Source organism: Melozone crissalis, unplaced genomic scaffold (genome assembly GCF_028551555.1).
Source record: "Melozone crissalis strain CALT ecotype California unplaced genomic scaffold, PUWL_Pcris_2 ptg000045l_1, whole genome shotgun sequence".
NCBI classification, from domain to species: Eukaryota; Metazoa; Chordata; class Aves; order Passeriformes; family Passerellidae; genus Melozone; species Melozone crissalis.
Genome location: NW_026535823.1, coordinates 10,003,002 through 10,026,071, shown reverse-complemented (window position 1 = coordinate 10,026,071; position 23,070 = coordinate 10,003,002). Strand labels below are relative to the sequence as shown.

The 23,070-nt window shown below is 41.1% G+C and overlaps 1 protein-coding gene across 1 annotated transcript in view; it reads left to right on the top strand.

The window, feature by feature from the left end:
- The window catches only part of RC3H1 (ring finger and CCCH-type domains 1), a 73,628-nt gene that overhangs the window by 33,500 nt on the left and 17,058 nt on the right, over positions 1-23,070 (top strand). Inside the window, 15 exon segments of the mRNA XM_054285591.1 lie at positions 496-671; positions 1,481-1,681; positions 2,752-2,884; positions 4,409-4,527; positions 6,070-6,182; positions 8,781-9,062; positions 9,392-9,609; positions 11,317-11,693; positions 12,716-12,847; positions 13,431-13,583; positions 16,367-16,577; positions 17,980-18,070; positions 18,186-18,321; positions 20,255-20,425; positions 21,006-21,121. Of these exon segments, the coding sequence (XP_054141566.1) occupies positions 496-671; positions 1,481-1,681; positions 2,752-2,884; positions 4,409-4,527; positions 6,070-6,182; positions 8,781-9,062; positions 9,392-9,609; positions 11,317-11,693; positions 12,716-12,847; positions 13,431-13,583; positions 16,367-16,577; positions 17,980-18,070; positions 18,186-18,321; positions 20,255-20,425; positions 21,006-21,121 (2,629 nt within the window).

Below are 23,070 nucleotides of genomic sequence, written 5' to 3'. Positions count from 1 at the left end.
AATAGCAGTGCTGCAGCCTGGTTGATTGGTGTGGACACACTTTTTTTATGGAAATGAACCTTGCTCTTCCTTAGCCTGTCAGATTTTTCTTCTGGGATAAGTGTGGGATGTAGGCAATACACTTTGAAAATTCGTGTTAGTGATCCAGAGATGTACAGACAGGAACCTTCTTATCAGATGATGCCCAAAATAGATGATGTTGTAGTGGTAGCAGTAATAATATTAATATAATATATAACAGTAAATCATAGTAATCAAAATAATACTAAAGGTAAAACGTCCTGTTTTCCCAAGTCACAGTCTGGGAGTCTGAAGGGGTTCCTTCTCTCCTTGCCCTCCCTTCTTGCCCAATTCCTTTTTTTCTCTGTGACTTTGTGGTTCTGTTGGTGGGAGTTTTTAGCTGTTATCCCAATTGTAGCTGAACAAGAAACTGCAAAAATTTTACTTGGCCTTCTCTCATCTTTTGTCTCTTTTTGCATTTCTCCTGACTCCCAGCAATGCAAGAGGAGGCTCTAAAGCTGGTTCTGCTGGCTTTGGAAGATGGATCTGCTCTGTCACGGAAGGTCTTGGTTCTCTTTGTGGTGCAGAGACTGGAGCCACGATTCCCTCAGGCTTCCAAGACTAGCATTGGGCACGTTGTCCAGCTCCTTTACAGAGCCTCCTGCTTCAAGGTAGGAAGAAGATTCTGCCTGGAGGTTTTGTAATGCTATGAAAACCATTGGTTTTCACTTTGTTTTCATGTCCTGTAACATTTAATGTGCCTAAAAATATATGTAGTTAGAGGAAGTATTGCTCATTAAGTCCCACATGAATTTAGAGTTCTTTGTCATTCAGCTGTGTTGGCAGTGTAGGCTCAAATAGCAACTTGAAGCTGTAAAGCTAGGTTTTGCCTTTGCCTGGTTTCATGGAGGTACTGTTACAAAACCTGCATGTAAAGTAGCATATTTACCTTCTTAAAAGTGGCTTAAAGCCAGAAAAATCACCAATTCTGTTAATTCAGTTGTGTTGTGGTTAGAATCAAAGAAAAAGCCTTTTGGGTGTCAGCTGTATGAAAAAAAACTGCTTCATGTACTTCTCGGTATTTAATATCCATTACTAGATGCTCAGCTTAAATGTCTTTTGCTAAATGAATAGAAAAACACTTTGGTTTTGCTAATTGTACCCTCAAATAAAATTCTGCAGTGCAAACAGAATATCTTGATTGAAGGTGTGGATGCTGTAAAGTCATTTAGGAAGTGTGACACTTTGACTGGTATGTGGGCCAGAGTCCAAGTTAGCAGTGTTTTGTGTCCATTTTATAGTGGTTCCACTCTGTAAAGTGTGCATTACTTTGGTAGGAACTGGTGTTCGCTGGGTGGTGTTATAGTTGGTTTTAGTTTGGGAGAAGGACTTAGATGTGACCAAAGACGTCACTTATCTCGACTTCACTAATCTTGGGCTTATCCTGCTTAATTGCATTTGGCTCATTTCCCCTCTCTAGGTGACCAAGCGAGACGAGGACTCCTCCCTGATGCAGCTGAAGGAGGAGTTTCGGACGTACGAGGCTCTGAGAAGGGAGCACGACTCGCAGATCGTTCAGATCGCCATGGAGGCGGGTTTGCGCATCGCGCCAGACCAGTGGTCCTCGCTCCTCTACGGAGACCAGTCTCACAAATCCCACATGCAGAGTATCATTGACAAGGTAAAGCCACCCAGAACCAGCCCAGTCCATCTTCTTGTCCTGTTATTTCAAAACCCGTTACATCCTAAATAATTGGAATATATATTTGTAATCTAATGAATCTTGCTTCCTCTGCCATCTGGACATTTTTGCTACTTTACTTCTTTCTGCAGATGGAAACCCACAAAGTTTAGCTAAATAATTGAAGGGTGACCTTAATGAACAGCTGATAAGTGCCAGTGTAGTGACAGAGGCTAATGGTCCATGTTTCTGGGCCTGACGTTAGTGCATAAGTTGGAAAAAAAATGAGTCCACGTGTCTGTGTCTGAAGACAGAGAGGTGGAAACACACTTTGTAAATAAAATACTTAAACTCTGGAAATGCCCAGATCTCTCTGTGTTCAGAAGCAACATAGGATAAATGGACTTTTAGATTAGGGGATGCTTTTGTAAATGCCTAAATCAGGTGGGAAGAACTGAACCTTGTTGAATGGTTATGAAAGCTGTGAAGCAACTGCTTTGGCTGCTGTGCAAGGGGATTAGCTTCAAGATAGCTTCTGCTGTGTATTTATGCCTTTGCCCACCTTTTGAAGTGTCCTGTCAAACATCTCTTGAAAGATCTAGTTAGAATAAACAGTTTTAAAACTGGAATTCAGTGATGTTAGGAAATGGAGTGTTGCTAGCTATCTTTTCCTTCAGCCATCTTGTTCTTTATTTTCTGCTTGCTGTACTCAATTTAAAGCAGGGTGCAAACTTTTTGGTTTGGGGATTGGAGATATGAGACTCTCCAGAAATCTAAATTAAATGGTTTCCAATATGGCCCATTTTTTTTCCTTGGGTAGCAGCACAACACAAAAGAAATGGGTTTTATTGCTAGAAATAACACCAACCTTTATTTTGTGTATTTCAAAGTGTAATTTAATGCAATGTCAAAGAACTGTGCATTCTTAATAGATAGGGTTCACTGGAATGGGCTTCTGTGAAAGATCTTTATCTCTAGTTTTGAGAGACAGTCCTTGTCTGTGGAGCAGCCTTCAGAAACCATGAGGATTGCTATGCCTGTGGAAAGTTAATTATGGTCATTTTTTTAAGTTGCAGACCCCAGCCTCGTTTGCACAGAGTGTTCAGGAATTAACTATTGCTCTTCAGAGGACTGGAGATCCAGCTAACTTGAATCGTCTCAGACCTCACCTAGAGCTCCTAGCAAATATTGATCCCAGTCCAGGTAAATCTGGGTGTTTTCATAGAAACCTTTAAGTTTAGCAAAATGAGCTTAACACTGTTCAAGGATTGAAAGCTGATCATGAAGTGTAAGGAAACGTCCTCCTTACTCATCAACTAAAGAGTTTTGGATTCCAAAGTAGAAATTTGATAGATTGAATAGAGAGAAGCTAGGCAAAAGTCAGTCTAGACAAGAATGGTTTGTTACCCTACAGAATTCAGTGTTTTTCTTGTTCATAGGTAATTCTGCAAAACTAGGAAAGAGTCTGGCAAGTAGAAGATAGTTGGGAAGAATTTAACTGGGAAATAGAAATGAAGCTGTTGACAGAGGAGAGAAAGATAGAAATTGTTGAAAAAGTCAGCGGTGCTGTAAGGACTATCTGAGGGAGATGGGAAGGGACAGAACAAAGTCCTGTGGCTGAAGTACTATTTTATACCTGCTAAAATTTGTAAAATCAATATTATATATCAAAATAGTAAAAAGATATAAACTACAGCTTCAGGAGATGAAAAATTGTACTTCATATTTGTTTAAACAAACAGAAGTTAAACTTCCTTTCCAATGAGGACCAGTTGTACTTCATAGCTAAAGGAGATGCAGTGCTTTCTTCCCAAGTCTTACATACTGAAACAAGCTGGGGACAAAGCTGTGCACTGCAAATTTGTTTGCAAAAAACTGATCTGGAAGGTGGCATCACTAATAGCCTCCCTTGATTTCAGTAGCCAAGTCTGGTCTTTGTGGTTTTTTCTGTTCTGTTGAGCTGCCTAAAGAACAGCAGGGAAGCATGTTGAAGTATTTGTAGAAGAATTTAGTCCCTGTGAGTGGAATATAATGTCATTAATTGTGCTAAAGATCTTGAAAGGCTCTTTGAGGTACTGTCCTTTGCAGCAGAGTGTGCAGGCACGCAGTGGGAGTGTCAGCTGCTGGAACAGATTCAAAAACTTAGCAAAATAAATTGGCTAAAAAGAAAAAGTGCTTCTATAGAATTGAGACTGTACAATTTATTCACAGTGCTTTAGATGGTGGTCTGATTCATAGATTTGCCTTGTGATGTTTTTTCCACATGAGAGGCATTCATTTCTGTTGCTGTTCTACATCTGTGCCTGGGTAATCAGGCCAGGATGACTGTATTGTATGGAATAATTTTACCTCCAGGAGTTTGAATGCAAAGAGGGATTTTGAACCTGATGTTTTTCTAGGTGAGAAGAGTTTGTACAGTGCCTTAACTCTGGAGTTCTTGTGAGATGAGAAAGTTCTTGTAAAAGGAAATAATTTTACATTTTAATAATGGCCTTACTGGCTCATTCGGTATTTTGTGCAGTTCCGTCTTGAGTTGATAGATAGCTCTATTCTGTAAGAGCTAAGTGTCCCAGAATTGAGGTGCTGAAAGCTTTTTATCTACTGATGGAATGTTTTTTATAAACTTGGCTAGTCAAGTTTTGTGATACTATTGTGGGGTTTTGTACCTGGTTTTGGAAAATCTTTCTGATTTTTCCCTTTGTTTGATGTTTGCTCTTCATGCAACAGATGCTCCACCTCCAACGTGGGAACAACTGGAAAATGGATTAGTTGCTGTGAGGACTGTGGTTCATGGCTTAGTTGATTATATCCAAAATCACAGCAAAAAAGGAACAGATCAACAACAGGTAAAACCTAAATCATTTGGGAAATATGTAGCCCTAAGTTTTATTGGCTGTATCTTATAGTAGAGGTTTACTAATGTCATCTGGAAAGATTTAGTTTGACAGGAAGCTAATTGAAAACATCACTGCAATTTATATTTATCAAAAAAGAAACAAGAAAGGAAAAAACATGAAACAACACATATTTACCTCCAAAACCTGTTGAAGTGATTTTCAGAGCTCGCTAGGATGGAAGGAGAACAGTCTGATCCAGCTGCAGGCTTAGGGAAATGAATAACAAGCTTCCTGAGTAGAGGGTGGGGAAGGGACACTGGGTGCTGCTGTCATTTATGGGGATTTTCTTGGTTTTGTTTTAATGTGACATATTTTAGCCAGCTGGCTCTCTGTTAATGAAATCATCTTTATACCTGTGCTGAGTGGTCTGTCAAGCTTGAAGATTTAAAAACAGTTTATATGAAGGTGCAATCCAAGTTCCTGAAACAAATTTTTTTGTTTCAGCAATGACAATATAATTGTATATTAACTTCTTTCATAGTTACCTTATCACACATTCCTTTGATGTCATTTTATTGTGTAGCTCAATTGATATAAATGCTGCTGAAGTACAGAGCTGCCTGTCCCAGTCCTACTCCTCTGTCTCTTTGGCATTCATCCTCTTGGAGACCTGGTTTGGGGAGCTCAACTAGTAAAAAGATTATCTCTGCCAAAAAAAAAATTAAAGTGAACTATTTCTGCTGTTTCATCTTTTTGCATTACTTGGGATGGATAATGAGCACTGTCACCAGCAAAAGGCAAAACAGTAGAAATGCATAAGTGGGAATCTGGGAGGGGAAAACGTCAAGAGTTTTTGTTGTGGAGAGCCTGTGGTACATGCTGTGCTGCTTGGAAGGGAGCCTGGAGCCTGTGAGTAGGAAAGAGATGTCTGCTGGGTCTGGGTAAAGTTGCACTGCCTGGCAACAGTGGCCAGGGAAAGGCTGTGTGGCTTATGTTCACTCTGCCTGGATCTTCCCACTGCAGTAAAAGGCAAAAAAACCCCAAAACAAACCAAACTAAAACCGAAACCAAACCAACAACAAACAAACAAAAACCCCAACAGTTTGCAGGTGGCTTCTGATAGATATTCACCTTTTGGCTTCCCAGAAAGCGTGTTGACTTTTACAGATGTTTCCCTTGGTGGACTATCGAAAGGCTATATCTGATTACTGGTAATTTTTTCATCCTGTGTCAGTTGTGTCCGCTTAACTGTGTCTTAAAATGTACAGCTGTGTTCCAGTTAAGCTCTCCAGTAAGGAGTTTGACTAAAAATGCTGTAGAAAACTGAGAGTGACTTAGTTGTCAAAACATGTACTCTTGAATCTGTTGGTTCTGTTGAAGAACCAAACACAAGTACTTCAGTCATTTATTTCATGTCAGGTATTCCAGAAACACTTGAATTAGAGGAATTATCAACAGTGAAACCCCAGGCCTTTGATAAGATGATACATTCAGCTTGGCTTAGTGCTTTTCATGTTCAGGTATCTCACCTGGTCTCTTTACCCTTGTCAGCCCCCTCAGCACAGCAAGTACAAGACATACATGTGCCGGGACATGAAGCAGAGAGGAGGATGTCCCCGGGGAGCCAGCTGCACCTTTGCACACTCACAGGAGGAGCTGGAAAAGTAAGTGTTCTGCTAGTAGAAAGCAGTCCAGTCTTTGTTTCATCTTGTCTTTAAGAGTTATTTCTCATATTTAGGAATGAGGGGGAAAGGAGGTATAACCTGGCTGTTAAACTAGTAAGAAGTAATGTGATAAACTTGTAACAGTCATTTCTTAGGTTTTGGAGCTACTTGTTCTTCCATACAGCAGGATATTTGCTTTGTTCATCAGCAATGCAGCTCTGGAAGTTTGATGTTACACAAGTGTTATCAAAAGTTTTTGGAGGTGGGCTGTTTTCCCTACTACTTAAGTGTGTGATGGCATTCACAGTGGCTTTTGTTTGTGGGTACTTCTCCTCTTCCCTTTTCATTCAGGTAGGTTGCTAGCAGTTTTCCAAATGTAAGGAATGTGTTGCTAGCTCTCCAAAGAGCTAAAAACAAACAATTCAGGATTTTTTCCTGCAACAATTCTTTGTGCAATCTGGCAAAAAGTTTCTTGCAGGTATCTTCAATTGGTTGCATCTGTTGTTGTAGAGTTAAAAGGTGATGCTCATATCAAATCTGGGGTCTAGATCCACTACAGATTTAGGAGGGCTGCCAGTTATGCAAGAGCAAGAAGCTGTTGTTCTGTAGGTTGTTTTAATTTCTTTTAAGTAAAATGGATTATTTAGGAGCTAAAATAAATAAATACAGTGCATTTTATTTAGTATATTAGCTTGTTACTTGCTTTTTGGGCTACAATAATTCAAAGAAAAGGTCCTTTTTAATGAGAATACTGCAAAGGCTCAGGACTGGCATGCAGTGTTTCTTTTTCATTTCTTAATCTGAAGCTCAAAGCATTAATGTCAGTTCATGGCCTCTATAGCCAGCATGCAGTGCATAGACAAAACACAGAGAAAGAAGAGCAGGGCATGTGGTGTTAGAATGACAAAGACAGTTATTCATATGAACAAGGAATAGGACTCTAGTACTTGTGTGCTGCAGAATCAGTTGAAGAGTTTTTTGCCTTCTGTCATCATGCTAATGAAATGGAGATTGGCAGTGCAGCTTTGAGATGATTTTGTTGACCTGTGTTGGGTGGTGGGTCAGTGTTACAGCTCTGAGCCAGCTCTATGTATCAAGGACTGTTTGTCAGCTTTGCAGGGGGGAGAGGCCTGGTGTAGCCAGACTGACTTGCTTGCCTTGGTATTAATGTTGTCCTGGGCTGTAGGGAATGTTTGTTCAGGTTCTGTGGGTGGGTGGGGAACTTGGGAGTTCTGATTGTTCCTTATACCTTTTATCTTTGCTTAATTCCTTTAAGTAGCTGTTGTGTTAGCACTCCTCCTTTTAAAAATTCTTTGTGTGACTAATATTCATTGCTGTTGCTGTGTGACTCCTCTCTCTCTATATATAGCTTTAACTTGGGAGGAAGGTTATGGGGAAATGTGTGGTAATGTTTAGATAGCATATTATCATCTAAACTTGCTTAAACAGCAGCTCATTCCCTCTTGACAAGGGACAAACACCCAGTGTCCATAGGCAAGAACTGAACTTTTTAAAAATTCATTTGTGTCCTGCACGTGTGGAGACTGCAACAACATCTAAAAAGCAAAACAGCCCCAAAATAAAACCCCTTTTTGTCTCTCTTGTGTTGCTGTTAATGCACGTGGGCAACTACAGAGATTATCTAAGGATTGAGTAATCAATCAGTTGCCACCTTTTTCTGCAGTAATTTGTATACCTTCCTAGTCTGGGTTTCCATCTCACTCTGACTGTTATTTATGATATCAAAGTGTTGGCTTCAGCCCTGCTGAAGAAATACTGTTTGCTTCTTGTTCAGTGAGAACACTCAGGTCTGCCAGTGTGCTCTCATACTTGCATTCTGGGACTTGAACTAATGGCAGGGTATTTAGAGGAGCACCTTCAACTCTGGAATTTGTTCTCCAGTACTGTTGGCCTACTGGTTTCTGTGGAGCTTTGGTTAAAATGCCTGTATTTGTTCAAGCTTTAGTCAGAAGCAGTTAGATTTTTGGGATTGCTGCATGTTCATAGAGTTGTTATATCTGCAATCACTTTATCAAACAGCAGAAATGGTGTAAGCTGTGTATTGATATAGTAACAATTATCTTAAGATATACTTTAAAATATATCATGTGGCAGTAAACACTTGGCTTATTATTGGACAAACAGAGCAAAAGGGTATAACTTCATATTTTTTCACTTAAATTTTTGCTATGAGTTTCTTCTCTGAATAAAACAGGCTTGAACAGTCTGTGATTCTTATTCTGAAGCTTGTATTACTATATTTTATATGATAGTAGTACTTTATGTGATGCTTGGTTTTCTTCTCTTGAGATGCATATGTGTAAAGAAAGTAGGATTTGTAAGTTTGCTGTGTGAAGTTTACCTGTGAATTCTTGATGTACTTGTCATTAAAAGTTCATTCTTGTTCTGATTGAAACTCCTATTAATAGATCAACTGTCAGGGAAGTTGTATTCTAAGAGGTGTTTTCATAAGCTCCTTGAAGAATTTGAATAAAAGGAAGCTTTCAGTAGAATCCATGTTTGAAAAATCTTGAAAGTATGAGTCCTTTTAATTTTTTTTTAGTTTCAATTTTTGATATGTGGTTTCTTTTTCTGAAGATTCCGTAAAATGAATAAGCGTCTCGTTCCCCGAAGACCCCTTAGTGCCTCCCTGGGCCAGCTGAATGAGGTGGGCCTGCCTTCAGGAGCTATCCTCTCAGAGGAAGGGGGAGTGGACTTGCCCAATAGGAAAACTTCTGCTCTGCCAAATGGAATTGTGTCAACAGGCAGCACAGTGACACAACTGATTTCTCGAGGGACTGACTCTGGTTATGAAAGTGCCCTGAAGCCGGGGAAGATGGACCATCTGAGCAGCAGTGCCCCTGGATCCCCTCCTGACTTGTACGGCTCTTCCTACCTGTTCTTCACGTTGTTATGGGTGTAAATGGGGAGTAGAAACAAAGGAAACCAGTTCTTTAAAAAAGAAACAGAACTGGGGTTGTGGTTGTTCTTGTGTTTGGTTGGGGGGTTTTTTAATGATTATATAGTAGAGTAGAAAGCTAAAGCTTAAACTCTAAACTGTGTTAATTCCCTGTTTGCTTATATTTTAATTAGAGAAGGTGACAGAAGCCTTCAGAAGGTGGAGTGTAGACAAATAACAGTGTGTTAAAGTACATTGTGGAGTACTATACCAGGCCTTAATGAGCAGTGCCATCTTTCCACTTCTTTAGGCTGGAATCTGTTCCCAAGAGCTCTATTTCTGCCTTGCCAGTGAACCCTCATCCTGTGCCTGCTCGGGTGCCAGCAGATCTGCCCTCAGTGTCTGTCACCAAGCAGTTGCAGATGGTACCACGAGGGTCTCAGTTGTACAGTGCACAACAAGCAGATATGTTTTATCAGGACCCCAGAGGGGCTGCCCCATCGTTTGAGCCAGCGCCCTACCAACAAGGTAAGATTGACACCAAGCTCTTTCATCCTTGTGCTGATTTTAGTCTTTCTTCCCACTCTGGTTTTTGAGCCCTTTAATTGATGTTTTCTTACAAATGACATGGATGAAAGACACTAATATGGTCATGTCATAATAAAATGGAAATTGGCAGGATTTTATGCCTTGACTGAGGATTTCAATGCAAGTGAAAACAATACCTGTATCAGTCCAGGTGTTGCAAGTCCTTCTGTCTTGAGTTGTTCCTAACTGGGCTGGATGAGGGATCCAGTGTGGTAAACCTTAATTCAGTTTGACTCAGGGAAAATGGAAATAAAGTGCATGTGATGACTAGAGATAAATGAAATTAGAGAAGGGTGTTCACAAAAAAAGAAAATGTCATAAAAAAGGAACGAAGAGGAAAAACTTAACTATAAAGACAGCATGTGGAGAAAGATAATATTGAAGGGGATTAAAAGGAGAAGATATGGCTATCTATATGAAAACAGGGAATGAGTCTTAGGCAGTCTGAGGATGCAGAGAGAACTGAGATAAAGTAAAGTTAATGTGAAAGAAAAATAAGCAATGAAAGACCAAAGGAAGTTAAAAGCAGAAAAAGCTCTGGAAAGGAAAGGTGAAATGGGGAAAGCCATTTGTGACAAAGTTGCAGAGCATTTTGAAGAAAAACAAACTACTTACATTTGTTCGTTATGTGCCAGTGAACATCTGAGTTGTCCACAAAATTTGATGTCATGCACATATTCATGCTTATTTTAAAATTATCGAGAGATCCCAGATTGAGTAATAAAATCTTCAGGTAACCAGGTATTGTGATATCACAAGTCTTTCATGATTTACAGTTCTGAAATGTCTTTCTCCTGATCAAGACATTAAACAAATCTCTAGATGACTAAATCCTACTAATCCAAGTTCCTTTACCCAGCCACTGGCTCTGATACACTTGAGTGTGTCCAGAGAAGAGCGACAAGGCTGGTGAGGGGCTGGGAACACAAGCCCTGTGAGGAGCAACTGAGGGAGCTGGGGGTGTTCAGCCTGGAGAAAAGGAGGCTCAGGGGTGACCTTATCACTCTCTGCAGCTCCATGAAAGGTGCCTGCAGTCAGGTGGGAGTTGGTCTCTTTCTCCAGACAGCACTGACAGAACCAGAGGACACAGTCTCAAGCTGCATCAAGGGAAATATAGGCTGGATATTAGGAAGAAGTTTTTCACAGAAAGAGTGATAAAAATATTGGAATGGCCTGCCTGGGGAGGTGGTGGAGTCACAGTCCCTAGATGTGTTCAAAAAAAGACTGGATATGGCACTTGGTGCCATGGTTTACTTAAGGTGTTTAGGGCATGGGTTGGACTTGATGATCTTGAAGGTCTCTTCCAATCCAGTCATTCTGTGATTCCATGAGATAAATTGAATTTAGTTGCATGAATGAAGATGTACAGACCAATCTTCAGTTTAATTTTTAATTCTTACCTAGCTGAAAGCATTTGTAGCAATCTGCAGAGACATTCTGGTGATGTAATTCTATTCACTGTGGTGGGGTCAGTCTCACCAGCTCTTCATCAGCTACTGTAACATGCTGGTATCTTAGGTAATTGCACATTGTCACTCGAGCTTTGGATCAACTTTTACTTCCTAAGGGTTTTCTACTGTCCATTTTTGTGAGCAATTGCACTAATGACTTTCTGTATCTTGTGTTTGCCCCCTTGCCTCGCCTCAGGAGTGTACTATCCCACTCAGTCCGTGTCTCGCTTCGTGCGCCCCCCTCCGTCAGCGGCCGAGGCGGGCGCTCCGTACCTGGAGCACTACGGGCCGTACCTGCCGGAGCGCGTGGTGAGCCCGCAGTACCCGCAGCCGCAGGGCTACCCGGCGCTGGCGCAGCCCATGTACCCGCCGCACTACGACGGCCGCCGCGTCTACCCGCCCGTGCAGCCCTACCAGCGCGAGGACGTGGTGCGCGGCAGCCCCGTGCCCATCGACATCCCGCAGGCGGCCGTGCCCCTCTACGTGCCCGAGGCCAGGGACAGATACCAGCAAACGGAGCCCTACTGCCCCGTGGCTCCGCATCTCGGGCAGATCCGACCTTCCTGCCACAGGGTATGGGTTCTGCGCTGTGGTTTTCTGCTTGTTTTGGGAGAGAAAGAGTAAACTGCTTGGGGAATTGAACGGTTTTGTACTAAGGCCTTTGTGAAAGTCTGAACTTTAGGAAGCGGATCAAAAACTGGAAGGTAACTAAATTACCTTTAACTCTCAGTCAACTCTCCAGTTGAAATGATGTTAATACGTAAAAGTAGGCTGCTTTAGCGCTCTGAGTAGAAAAGCATTGGAAATCTCATACGTTTCTAACTTCTCCAGCAAAGATTAGGCTGGAGAGGGCAACTCAAGTGCAGAGTAAACACAGAGTGTGGAAATGGTCACACATGCATTCTTGTACTGCCCATCTGTGACTGACCAACTCTGTACCTCAGTAATAAACATTAAACAAACCTGCCTTGATGAAAGAACTAAAAATTCTGCTCTTCTGAATTTTTCTAGTTACATTGCTAACTGAAGGGTCTTCCTGTTGTAAGTTTACAAATTGGTTTTGGTAACTCACCATCTGGAATTGAGTTCTGTAGAATAGTTGGACTTAAGTCATTCAGATTAAAGGTTCTGAATCCTATTGCCAGGTACAGGAAGTGTTTTTAACATAATTTACAGATTTATCAGTTTGAGTGTGCGGTGTTTGTGTTTAATTCTGTTGCAAAGTGAATAATAAATGTGACTAGTGACCTATAGAGTTCTATCTAGTTACCCTACGTGACTGTAATGGAACTTGCCATGCTGAACATGTGCCAGTGGGAACTTTGTCAAGTTGTAACACTTGCCTGTTTGTGGGGTGTCTTGAACTAACACTGGCCAGTGTAGGAAAATGTATGTCATGTATGAAAGTTAACAGGTAGACTTAAACAAAGTGATCATCATTTGTTGTTTTAATGATTCTGTCTGTCCTCTCTATTTCCCTCTCCTTGCAGTACATAGCTGCCTTATTTTGTTCAGATAAACAACACTTAGAAAATTATTCATTTTGTACTTTAATGCTTCAGGAGCTCTGAAACATTTTTCTGTCTTAATTTCAGCCTCATCCCAGCTTGGATGAACTTCACCGACGAAGGAAAGAGATCATGGCCCAGCTGGAAGAGAGGAAGGTGATATCTCCACCTCCTTTTGCACCATCACCAACCTTGCCTCATCCTTTTCACTCAGAGGAGGTAAGCATATTTTGACAAAACATGAGATACTGGCATGTTTAGAAAATACTTGGGCCTTTACGTGCTGGTAGGTGTAGACAACAAGAAAATCAGAACAATACAGCACTGGCAAGTGTTGGGCAAAGTAAATTTCGTGCCTAGCTGGGAAACCCTTGTAATACAGTCTCCAGTATTTCAGCTGGCTGTTGATCTACCACTGGTCTGAGCTCTCTGCTTTTGGTGCAGCGAAGAAAATTAATTTAGAACCATTACTAATTGAAGTAATCGCTCTTCACAGTTACCAGACTTTACTCCTGACATACTTAGAATGAAGTAACAGCTTGATAGAGATTTGTTTTTTTAACCAGTGTCAAAATATCACCTTCGAACTGGCCAAGTGAACAGTCAGCACTGGGAGCGTAGCCAGGGGCTCAGAATTTCATGCACTTCATATGTTCTCTGGCCCAGTTCCAGAGGGTGATGTTTCTGATAAAAAATAATCCTGGTCATGTTTCTCAAGTTCACTACTATTGAAGTGCACAGGGATGGCTGTGAAACTGCTTCTTCCCTTCACTTACAGAACCAGATTTTTGTTTTTGTACAGTACTTGGATGAAGACCTGAAGGTAGCTGGGAAATACAAAGGAAATGACTACAGCCAGTACTCTCCGTGGTCCTGTGACACCATCGGCTCCTACATTGGAACCAAAGATGCAAAACCCAAAGATGTTGTGGCAGCAAGGAGTGTGGAGATGGCGGTATGCAGAGATAAGGGGAAAACAGAAGAGTGGATATTTCTGTGGGTTGGGAAGGACTTTCATTTGCTTTCCACAATGATGGCAGTGCTTTTATTTAAGCTCAGAAGTGCATCGCAGTCACAGAAAGCATTTTCAGCTGTGTGAAGCGCTTTGTTTTCAAAGTTATGAGCAGTCCTACCCTTGTGTAGCTGGTACAAAATTCTGCGTATAGTTGCAGGGTAGCCTTTCTGCTCTGAAGCCATAGATAGCAAGAATATTGTGCAAGAATTATTCTTTGCATTTACTTGAAATGCAAAAATTATTCTGTCCTGGCAGCTTCTTAATTAAGCATGTCCCTCTGTTGCTGCCTGTACTTCTTTCTGTTAGAGAAAGATGCTGTAGCTTAACTTTAGGCAATTCATTCCTTTGAAGGTGGCTGTTGTTGCTGTTAAGGGTGTTACTAGTTTTTACTTGAAGGACTGTGATTTTTGGCCAAAAGAGTACCCAAAACTTGCTTTTTGAGAAAAGCAGTCAAAACTTTCACTAAGCTGTTTCTTCTTGAAGGCAATTTCTACATCTCTGCTGCACTTATTCAGTCTTTCACTGAACTTTGGGAGGTGGGCTGTGATCTTACTTTGTGCTGCTCCTTTTTTGCTAGGTCAGTGTTGCAAAATGAAGGGGCTGCTTGAGCATTACTGTTGGGAGTAATGAATGGAGAAGAATATAAAGAGGAGACTTACATACCACCACTATTCAGTTTCTTCCTAACATTCACACAGCACTCAACATGAGGAGTAGGCTGGTAGCCCATGCATGTAGCAAGTCATTCAAGCTCTTCAAGAGAAAAGACTGTTTAGCCTGAGAAACTATTTTACAGAGATTCATCTATCCTCCTTCACCCCCATCTGCAAAAGTGATCTGTTGATTTATTTTTGTATTGTTGGAGTCACGGAGACCTTTCTTTGGCCAATAAGAGGGGAGGGGAACATTTCTCATCAGAATTCATTCTTCTGTGGACAGATGCTCACCTGTTGCAACCACTTGTTAAATCAGGATTTTTTGGTTCAGCTTCTCCTCAGAAAGGCTCCCTTTTCCCCCTCTGGAATTAAATTTGTCTTTTTTCCATCTGCTGAATTGCTTTCCTCATAAAATTTTGAAGCTGCTGTTGGAAATGGACCCAAAAAGGAGGCTTTCTACTGAAAAAAGCAGAGCAAAAAATTGCATTTCATCTGCAACTTTGGGCTTTTTACCTGTCCTCTTGCTCTCAGTCCTACACAGTGTGGTTGCCTGGAGTTACCACACTGCCACGTTTGACCTGGGGAAGTACTGAGATTACTTGGAATCAGCTTATTGCTGTCTAAGTGGCAGCATCCAGGAGTGATAAACAGCTCTTGGCTTTCATCCCTGCTGCAAGAAAACTGTGTAAAAAACCTGCAGCTTAGTTACAAGGAGTAATAAGGTTCTAGAGAAATAACCTCCTTTTTCAAGGCTAAACAAAGTATTCTTTGCCCTAAGAGCTAATTTTCAGATAAGCAAAATGGGATCTCTGCTGCTTTTCAGGTTTTGCCTCTTCACAGGAAAAAATTATCAAGAGACCTTTACTGAATTAATTCTTCAGTGATTTTTTTTTTTATTAATTCATAAGAGATTCTTTTTTTGAAGTACAGGAGTAGTATCACCTGAGTGCATAATGCTGAATATTCTGCAGATGACATGCAGTTTTACTGAGTAAATAGAAGGATATTAAAATTGGTACTAGCATCCTATGGCCTCAAGATTTAAATGTATTTTTTAATGTATTTTTTTTCCAGAATTCCAAAGTAGATTTTCCCTAATGTTTCCGTTTCTAAGTATTACATTTCTTGAGTTTAGCTTCCAACTTAGTTGTTATTGCCATTTCCACCCCTTTATTCCTGCCTCAGATATGTTAACTGTTTTTTGCAATCCTTATCCCCACTGAAAGCTTGCCGAGTTTTATTTTGTTATAAAATAAAATTTTATTATTAATTTTTATATTATTTGGACTATACCAAAGGTTGTAGCCTTCAGACAATTTTCTTGGTGTAGTGGTCCCACTTACCTTGCTTTTTTGTTCTAGTGTGCACAGTTTTACTTCTTTAGCAGTCTTAACTTGATTTTGGCAATTCTTACCATGTTCCATTTTGTGGTAGCCAACAGATAGCTTTCCTATTTAACTCAGCTCTTGGAGGACAGAGTGAACACTTCTCTCCTCATATGCTGACCCATTAAGGTGTTTGAGTCTGAAACTCAGTTAGAAACCAGGATGTTCCAAACAGTAGTGCTGCTTTATGAAAAGTGCCTGAGAAGATATACCAGACATGTCCAAGTAAGTGTGGTACTGAAAAACTCCCATTCTGAGTCATTTGCAGGCTGTTAGGTTATACAATTCTTAGCACTGCGCTTCTGAGAAATTTCTTTGTGATTCTAGAAGGAATGTGTATTCCTCAGAGATGCCCACTGGTCTCTTCTTTGAGTTTATATGAGGGGGAGATTTTCCCTCTCTTCTCTTCCCATTAGACTTTCTCTGTCTCAGTTTCCATTTGCTGATGCTCTCTTCTGGATTTGATCACAATTAATTTTGCAGCTTTTTCACTGTGGTGTAGTAATGGTACCTAAAGGTAGACCATTAAGGAGATGTCCGCTCTGACTACAAAAACTAGTTGAAAAGTGAAGGGATAGAGAATACAAGAGAAACTAACTGCAATTACCAAATTGTTGTGAGAGGAACGTGTGCTGTTGGTTTTGGAATGAGTTTTGGAGTGCCTTTTCCATGTGTTGTGCAGAATGTGGACGGCAAGGCCATGCGTGAGCAGCGACTGGACATGCAGCGGCGCGCGGCCGAGGCGGGGGACGATGACCTCATTCCCTTTGGAGACCGCCCAACTGTGTCAAGATTTGGGGCCATCTCCCGTACTTCCAAAGCCATGTACCAGAACTCTGGGCCCATGCAGGCCATGGCAGTTCCGGGAGCTGCCACCAAATCCATCATTTCAGGTATGATCTGTGCTCTTGTATTTTGTTGGCTGTTGCTATTTTCTTTACTTGTCTTGAGGACAAGCCCTCTAAGCTTGTATCTTGTCTTAGAAGTACAGCTGTGGTGTGTGTTAATGCCACTTAAAATAAGTGCAGGTAGGGTTATACTGAGAAGACTGAATTCAGGACAAGGTTGCCACAGTTTGCTGAGATCGCTTGGTCTGGACAAGAGGAGACAGAGGGCAGACCCTATAGCAGTCTACAGCTGCCTCCCAAGGGGTGCAGAAGGACAGGCCCTGATTTCTCTGTAGTGACCAGTGATAGGACTGGAGCTGGGTCAGGGGAGGGTATGGTTGGATATCAGGAAAAGATTCTTCCCTCAGGGGGTGGCACTGAACAGGGAATGGTCACAGCCCCAGGACTGCCAGAGCTCCAGAAGTGTATGGACAGTACTCTCAGGTACAGGGTGGGATTGTTGGGGTGTTTGTGGAGGGCCAGGAGTTGGACTCTGTGGTCCTTATGGGACCCTTCCAACTTGACATATTCAGTGATTCCATGACATGTTATAGCATACAAGTGTATTTGTTAGAGATATGTTGTTGCTGTTTGGAAGAAGCTACTTTGTTCTGCTAGTCCATCTGATAGGAAGCTTGTTATAAATCTGTAGCAGCAGAATCCAGAAGCCTTGCATTTTCTCAAATACACTATGCAAAACCATCTTGATGGAATATTGTACTGCTGCTCTCCTGCTTTATTGGTAGCTGCTCCTGCAAACTTAATGCAGCCATTGTCTCATGTACTGTTAGGCAAAGCAAAAAAGTAGAAGTTGTTCATTTCCAATACATCTATGTTCTAATCACACGTATAATATGGCCTTCTGTCTTACTCCAAAAGATTGTCTCTTTCTTGAGGTGCACTGCATAACCTTAAGAAAATACTGAATTATTATATTCCCCCAAACTTGCTTCTAGCTCTTTCAGGCAGTAATTTTTTACACTTTATTACAAGTAGAGCTCTGAGTTCCCTGAAGTGTTACTATTTAAACTGTAGTTACTGAGATATATCAGAATTATCAATGAATTGCTGAGTCTTTTAGGAACTTCAGTAGTAAAAATAACTGCAATCATCATGTCTGTAAGTTTTGTTCTGTGTTTGCTCATCTGCCTGAGTATCTGAAGTCCTTCACAATCTCAGACTCTGGAAGGCTGTCACAGACTGTTAGTCATACAGGGAGAGTCGTGTATTAGGCATGTGAGACTGGTCAAGGAGAGTATTTCTGTGTTCATTCAATCAGAAGAAATGTTCAACTTCTCATAATTAAGGGGCTGGCCTTTCTTCTTCTCTGTCTAGTTCTGTGTTGGCTGAATGACTGAAAGGGCGATTTTGTAGTAATGCAATGTGGTTTTCTTCTGTTCCCTGGTAGACTACAGTCCTTATGAAACTCACGGTGGCTGGGGAGGCTCTCCATATTCTCCTCATCAAAATATACCTTCTCAGGGACGTTTCAATGACAGGTAGGACTGCTGTATTTTTTCTTTGCCTTTCTCTAAATTTTCTCTTCTCTATTTTTTTCCGTGCCAGTGGAGTAAAGATTTTTTTTTGAAATCTCCTTGTTTTCCAATCCCAAAGGGAGAGGCTGTCCTTGTCAGATGTGGCTGCTCATGGGAAGCAGTTGCCCTCAGCTGAACGGGAGCAGCAGCTGCGCATGGAGCTGCAGCAAGTTGACCATCAGATCAGCCAGCAGACCCAAATGAGGGGGCTGGAGGTTGGTACCAGCGTTTGGAGCAGCACTGGGGGGTGGGGTGGAGGGAGATGAGGCTGGTAAACCTTTCAAGGGCTGACCTTTGTAGTGATACTCAGTAGCAATACTTAATCCTGTGATGCCAGGCATCAGGGCTGTGGTGCAAGTTCCAGCTTTTCTGCTCAGCAGCAGAAACTTCTCTGCACTCCACATGCACACCAACACTATATTTGAGTCTGCAGTCTGTGCTTAGTCTTGTTTGCTATTACTCTTTTTCACTCCCCCTGTGTTCAGCTCTACTCAGAGGCAAACTTGAGGTGTAGGAGCCTGTTCTTCTTGACTTTACTGCTGCTGGAAATGTCTAATTTTATGTACAGAAAGCCATGAGCTTCATCTATTTCATGTTTGGCTTTGTGTTTGTACCTGTTTCTTCCTAAATAGCACAAACCACAAGAGTCAAGAAAGTAAATATGTAATACATTTAGCTTGAAAAATTAAGGCTTAATACTTTATGGCTCTTTGCTTAGAAAAAATGTAGCATAAGGAAAGATGAGTATGTGTTTGTAAAAGAATTAATGAGCTGAAATATTTTGATTTTGTGAGACAGGAGTAATGTCAAGCTATAATGAATGAATAGTTGTAGAAAGCCTTAGTTAATTTTTTCCTCTTAGGAAAAATCAGTAAATATTTACCAGAAATTCTAGGTATTTACCTAAAGTTCTAGGTACTTTAGCAACTATTTGTGTTAATATTTTCCCAGAAGAAAATGCTGTAAGTAGTGGATAGCAGCTTCTGCTGAAGCTATGGTTAGTTAAGAAAACATGTTACAGAGGAGGGTTATTGCAGATTAGTTTAAGAGCTCACAATTAAGTCACAGCAGTAGTTGCAGTAATATGCATTTGTTAGTTACTTGAAACATAGCTTGTGTTCCTGTGCTCTTGTTTGGGAATGAGAGGAGAAAATGTTTTCAGTCTTGCATGTCTGCATTTGCCATAATACAAGAGTACTGGAAAGTTGCAAAACCTGTAAGTGGCCTTCTCCTGCTCATCGTTGTTGTGATTGTGTCAGTGTTAAATCCTGCTCAGTTGAATGTTGAGTCTTGATTTTGGCATAATATGAATTTTGCAGAATTAGTTATTTTGATTAAGAACAGCTTTCAGTTGATCTCTTATGTTTAAAGCTGCATGTAGATGTTGGAAATCAAGGAGTCTTCACTGGTTTGCCTACTACAGGGTTGCAGCAATCAATTCAGCCAAAGCATGAAGAGCTAGATCATTTTGCTTTTGCATTGTATGAGCATTTCTACTTAAAGACCAGCCAAATGCTGGATTGTGTGGAGTGCAAGATGATGTGTTTAAATGCAGAGCCCACACTTGCAGAACTGATTCACATGTGTTAGCAGAGTTTTAGAATGGCTGACATGGCTACTGCTTTTAGTAACTTGCAACTTGTGAATGACCATAGTCACTTGCCCCTCTCTGTTCCTCTGTTTCCTAATGTGGTCAGTAGAGACCTACATATTGACAGCTACATCTCTCAAGATGATGTAATAGTAATTCTGGCTCTGCTGTAGAATTAGATAAATTCTACTGCTGTAAATAAAGCAGCAGATTTGCTTATCTGCAGTTTTTTTTGTTGAACATAGTGCTCAGAAGAGAGTAATGTTTTTGTTCTTGGGCTTAGTCTTAGTTTTGAGAAGGGAGTGACACATGAAGACAACACATGCAAATTTATGACAGCAAGAGGAATTTAACACTGCTTGTGTAAAAATTAAAATACTTGTCCATGTCTACAGAAACATGTTGAAACTTGCATTGGGAGTGATTTCAATTGGGACATTGTGAAGTGCAGCCTTGGTTTTGCAAACGAGCAGTACTCTGGAATTATGGCCTTAGAGCGCTCTGTGCTTGGTGTGCTGTGTGCTCAGTTGTGTATGTGCTTGGCTTTATGCATTTAGGCTGTTAGTAACAGGCTGCTGTTGCAGAGAGAGGCGACTACCCTGGCAGGCCAACCACAGCCCCCACCCCCACCTCCCAAGTGGCCTGGGATGATCTCAAGTGAACAGCTGAGCTTGGAGCTACACCAGGTGGAAAGGGAAATTGGCAAGAGAACCCGTGAGCTGAGCATGGTGAGTGCTGGGGGGCTGGGAGGCAGAGATGCAGTGCAGAGCCATGAACTGGCTGCAGCCCCTTCACCCTGGCAGAAAGGCTCCCTGCTGGATGCTCACAGCTCGAGTCATCCATCTTCCTCTTCACCTCTATTCTTCAAAACCTCCTGAGGAGTTTCTGGAGTCTTCTTCATGAAGAAGTTTAATGTAGCCTCTTTAAATGTTAGTTTGTCACCATTTGAAAGAAGTGTGGTGCTGACTTTGATGGAAATCAAATTGTCTCCAAGGTCCCTGTGCCATGAGCTCTGTAAACTGCTTTAACATAGGAGACATTGTCTGCAGGTACGGGCTAGTGTTCAGGAGTCTGTGTGCTGTTACAGTCTGTGGCCTTTGCTTGTTGTTACAAGGATCATCCCTTCCTTTTGGGAAATACTGTGTCCTGAGAGGATGAGCATATCTAAAAGTCTGTTTTTGTCTCATGGCTTTTGTGGGTTAAACTGTGACTGCAATTTACAGGCCTTCTTCATCGTCCCTAAGGAATGAAATCTCCAGTTCTTTCAATGCACTCTTAAAGAATTTTTCATCTGTCCTTTCTTTAAAGGAGAGCCAATCTTCACTGGATATGAAAAACAAGCTGGGCACCACTAAACAGACAGAAAATGGACAATTAGAACCACAAAACAAGGTTCCAGCTGAGGACCTTACACTGACATTCAGGTAACACGGACCTTCAACCTCTCTGTGTAACAGGAGCCACTTCTTCAGGGCCACTCTCTTCTTGAATAAACACCCTTGCCTCACATCAGCTATGATGAGGAAGCACCTACTAGGCAAAGAGACTAAAAATCAAGTTTTTATAGTGCAGGTATGAATTAAGGACCTCTCTAGCTGTGGAGTAGGTGAGTGGAATAAGACTATATAAATTAATGGAATAGAAGACTTGCAGGGAGGAATCCATCTGGTCAGTATTGGGTGATTAGTAGGGAGAAGCAGGAGTTACACAGCCACCACAAAAGAAATCTTTATCTGCTGTTTTGGTTTCATATAAAAGAAATCTCCCAAATGTGAAAGGTATTCCATCCTTCTAATGTTCGTGATGTGGGTGTTGTCTAGGAAGGCACAGACTTTGAAGCTACATTCACTTTCAGCTGTCAGTATTGGACTTTTATCTGTGTAGATGCTGGGATTGATTTCAGTTTACATTTAATAGTTGGAATAAAATGTTTTTGGGAATGCTGGAAGTCTCTACAGCAAGTATTTTCAAACAGCCACAAGCACCTATGTGTATTCAGGCCAGCACTGAAGAGAGAAGCTTGCATGCTTACCTAACTTCATGTGAGCAGCTTGGAATATTAATACTTATTCAGAATGAGCATCTTCTGAATAAATGCATTATTGCTGATGAAGTCTGTGCCTTCTTTTTATGACCAGTTCTTGAGTTTTGTGTTGCACCATCAGATTGACACCACCAGAGCAGGAACTAATTTTTCCATATGGTGCTGTGAAAGTAATGAAATCAAAATAACTGTTTATATTTTTAAAAACAGAGGGAGGGAAATATAAATTATTATTAGGTGAGTTAAATATTCTAGAATATGTACACTGAAGTCCTCTTACTTAGAAATGAAGGAAAAATCTCATTAATTGCCACTTTTCACCCACTTCTCCCTTCTCTTCAACTTCCCTTCAGCAGTGATGTTCCGAATGGATCAGCTTTGACCCAAGAGAACATTGGGCTCCTGTCAAACAATATGGCATCTCTGAGCCTGGCAGAGGACCCCGAGGGAGGAGGAGATGGCCATGACTCCCAGCGAGGGGGAGTGACACCCACATCTGCTCCATGAAGCGAGGCCAGCACACCCTGGAGCTCCTTCTGCTGGGGTGGCAGCAGCTTCCATCGGGTGTTTTCTTCCAGGGATGATTGGATAAACCCAGGAGCAGCAGTAGTAGCAGAGCAGCAGGTCCAGAGGCAATGTGCACAAACACAACTACTAGAAACAAATCCTGCACATAGTTCACATTAACGCATTTTTTAATTAAAAAAATGAAAATTAGCAGTATCTGCAAGCAATTCAAATTAAATTTGTTTTTGTTCTGTGAATGAACTTTATTTTAATAACTTTGGACGCCTTGAATCCCAGGGCTTAAAAAAAAAAGATATTATATATATATACTCTGTTTGATTAATTGTATGATCTTAATGAAGTAGGTTTTCTTTTATTTTGGTATTATTACATACCCAGTGCATAATTCCTTATTTACCTTACTAGAACAAGTTGGCCACTTCCTTGTATGATTTAAGGGTAAACAAGGAATGAAGGTTGGAGAGTAGCTGTGAATTGCAGCATCAAAAGATGTGCAGCAAACTTCATCTTGACACAATTCCTCCCATTGTGGCTAGGAAATTACCCTGAGCTTCTTGCTTAAATTGCTGAATTTAAACTACAAATGACAGAGTCTTTGCAAAGGTGTGGTCCTTTTCAAAGGCTGGCATTATTTAAGGTCTGTGTGTGTTAGAATCTGACACCTGAGTATCAACCTGCAGTTTGTCAGGGCTGCAGTGAGTCCACCCTGGATTCCTGTTCCATGGGGGAAGAATTGCACTGAAGGTGCAGCACAGATCTTGCCAGAGTTATTGAGAAGCAAATTTTGCCTGATAGATTTAA